General features: G+C 53.7%; 1 protein-coding gene across 1 annotated transcript; it reads left to right on the top strand.

The window, feature by feature from the left end:
• The first annotated feature begins 897 nt into the window (after positions 1–897).
• On the top strand, positions 898–1,749 carry LOC119368629. Its single transcript, XM_037633836.1, has one exon. It carries the CDS (start codon positions 907–909, stop codon positions 1,504–1,506), a length of 600 nt encoding a protein of 199 aa, XP_037489733.1. The 5' UTR covers positions 898–906; the 3' UTR covers positions 1,507–1,749.
• Positions 1,750–2,142: the final 393 nt, after the last annotated feature.

Here is a 2,142-nt window from a genome sequence, read left to right as displayed (position 1 = left end):
ACGTAGGAGCTAAACTAGCCTGCACATGCTTGCTTGCCGGGATAATGATGAGTAGGTAAATTGGACAGCACTATTTAATTGGGTATTAAATAGGGTGAGGTACTGTTTGCATTCCTGTTTCACCTTTTACTTGTACAGAAATGTGTGTTTATTTGAGTAAAAAATTTAGGTGGTGATGCGCTCATTTTAGCTGAAAATGCCCGCCCCGTCGAGCACAGTAAACCCTACTCTCGTTGTCTTAAAATGCAAGACCCTTTTTGGCATTATCAAACAACTAATCCAACATTCTCAAAATAGAGTTTCACCCCGCAAAAAGTACAACCCTTCAGGATTGTTAATCAATCAAATCAATGTTAGTCATGTCTACTTTAGAAACGAGAGAAATCATGCAATCTATATTTAGCCTCATGAGGGAATGTTGATTACGACGCCATGTGGGCATAGAGTGCCAGATTGAATCGACTCTCTTCAAGGGTGCCGGTGAGCTAAAGAAAGGCTGCATTGCGTGTTTTGAACCACATTAGTTCCTCTTCATTGCCGAAGAAATGGATGTATCTATTTCTGGACAATTATTTTCAGAAAGAGGAAGTATATGTGCGTGAATAAAAAAGACCGTTCTAGGGGCTGCGATTTAATTTTACTCATAATTTGAAGCTGTGCTTGCTTCAACCGTCCTTATTATTACACACTCACCACTGGTGACCACTACTGTATCACCATGTGTGTTGAAAAGCGAGTAGTACGTGACAAGTGTCACGAGCGCTCCCAACTGTGCCACGCCTACACGCCGTAGCACAACCGGGCTAGAGGAACGGACGGTCGAGATCGCCGTGCCGCCACTATAAACCTCACGACCGAGTCACCAACAAAGCGAAGACCGGCTCGATGAGCGCGATGAGCGGCGCCATGGAGTGGCACGCGTGGCTGTCGTCGGCGCGGCTGGACCCGGCGCTGGTGCACGAGTACGCGCTGGTGCTGGCGCGCAACGAGCTGGAGGCCGCCGACGCCGCCTACTTCGACCACGACTTCCTCCGCAGCATGGGCATCGACGTCGCCAAGCACCGCCTCGAGATCCTCAAGCTCGCGCGCCCTGGCCCCGGCCCCGGAGAGCGGGGCCGCCGCCGTACGTCCTCCTCCGCGGCGCCGCTCTCGGGCCTTGTGGCCGCCGTCGGCCGCGTCGCCAGGTACGTGCGCGCGCTCGTCCGCCTCCGCGGGGAGGAGTCGTCGTCGTCCACGGCACTCGTGCTGGTCCCGAGCCAGCAGCAGCAGCCTGACAGCCACGTCGACGTGGGCCGCTCGAGCTTCGGGCACTGCAAGGCGCCGAAGCGGACCAGGTCCATGCCCAAGGCGCCAGGTACGACGTGCGCGCGCTCGTCCGCCGCGAGGGCCACGCGCCCGGCCGGCGGGTGCAGGGGCGCCGCGACGGTGCACGCCATGAGGGACGCCGAGAGCGGCGGCGAGACGGTCCAGTGGGAATGCCTGTTCCAGGACCTCAACCCCAACTGATCCATGCCGGGAATGACCAAGCGATTGTTCATGCATGGTGTACGTAGTACGTACCAGCCATTGTTTGTGGCTGCTGCCTTGTACGTGCGCTCGCCGCCAGGACGTTGCCGTAAGCGTCCTCTGAATAAATGCGGTGGCAGATCTGTGTAAGCATGCACTGTAATGTTAGCATGGCGACCTCTGCTTGCGCGCTCTGTGATTCTCATCATCTTATGGCAACCCTCAGTTCTTCCTTCCGTGGCTTGTGGCGACATTTCCTTGCACTCTGTTTCAAACCTGATGTTCTTTTTTCACTGTTTTAGTCAGCATTCTTGGTAGTGTTCTCTGTCCGAAATCGTGGAACCACAAGTTGGGAGTAGCTCACTGACTCTGTTGTAGTAGTGGTTCACAGCCGTAGTTGGCTCGATCGTATGGTTGCATCGGTCAGGACGAACGCTCTACCTTTCTGCTCAAAAGGCAACGGGTCGGGATTTTGCTGGCACCATGTATATTGCAATTTTACATCAGTTGGAAATTTTCAATTCCATGGCCTTGGAACTTTGCAAGTGTTTCAGTTCAGTGTTCTGCCTGGGTTGGGGGAGGAGCACTCTGCAACCTAATCTGGTAATTTGCTCAGTATAAACCACCACTGTTGTA

The sequence above is a fragment of the Triticum dicoccoides genome, chromosome 2B (assembly GCF_002162155.2).
Source record: "Triticum dicoccoides isolate Atlit2015 ecotype Zavitan chromosome 2B, WEW_v2.0, whole genome shotgun sequence".
Taxonomy (NCBI): domain Eukaryota; kingdom Viridiplantae; phylum Streptophyta; class Magnoliopsida; order Poales; family Poaceae; genus Triticum; species Triticum dicoccoides.
Note: the sequence above shows the minus strand (reverse complement) of the source record. Positions and strands in the feature narration are given on the sequence as shown.

Coding starts and splice junctions, on each gene's coding strand:
- LOC119368629 (XM_037633836.1), top strand. CDS start 907: ATGGAGTGGCACGCGTGGCTGTCGTCGGCGCGGCTGGACCCGGCGCTG.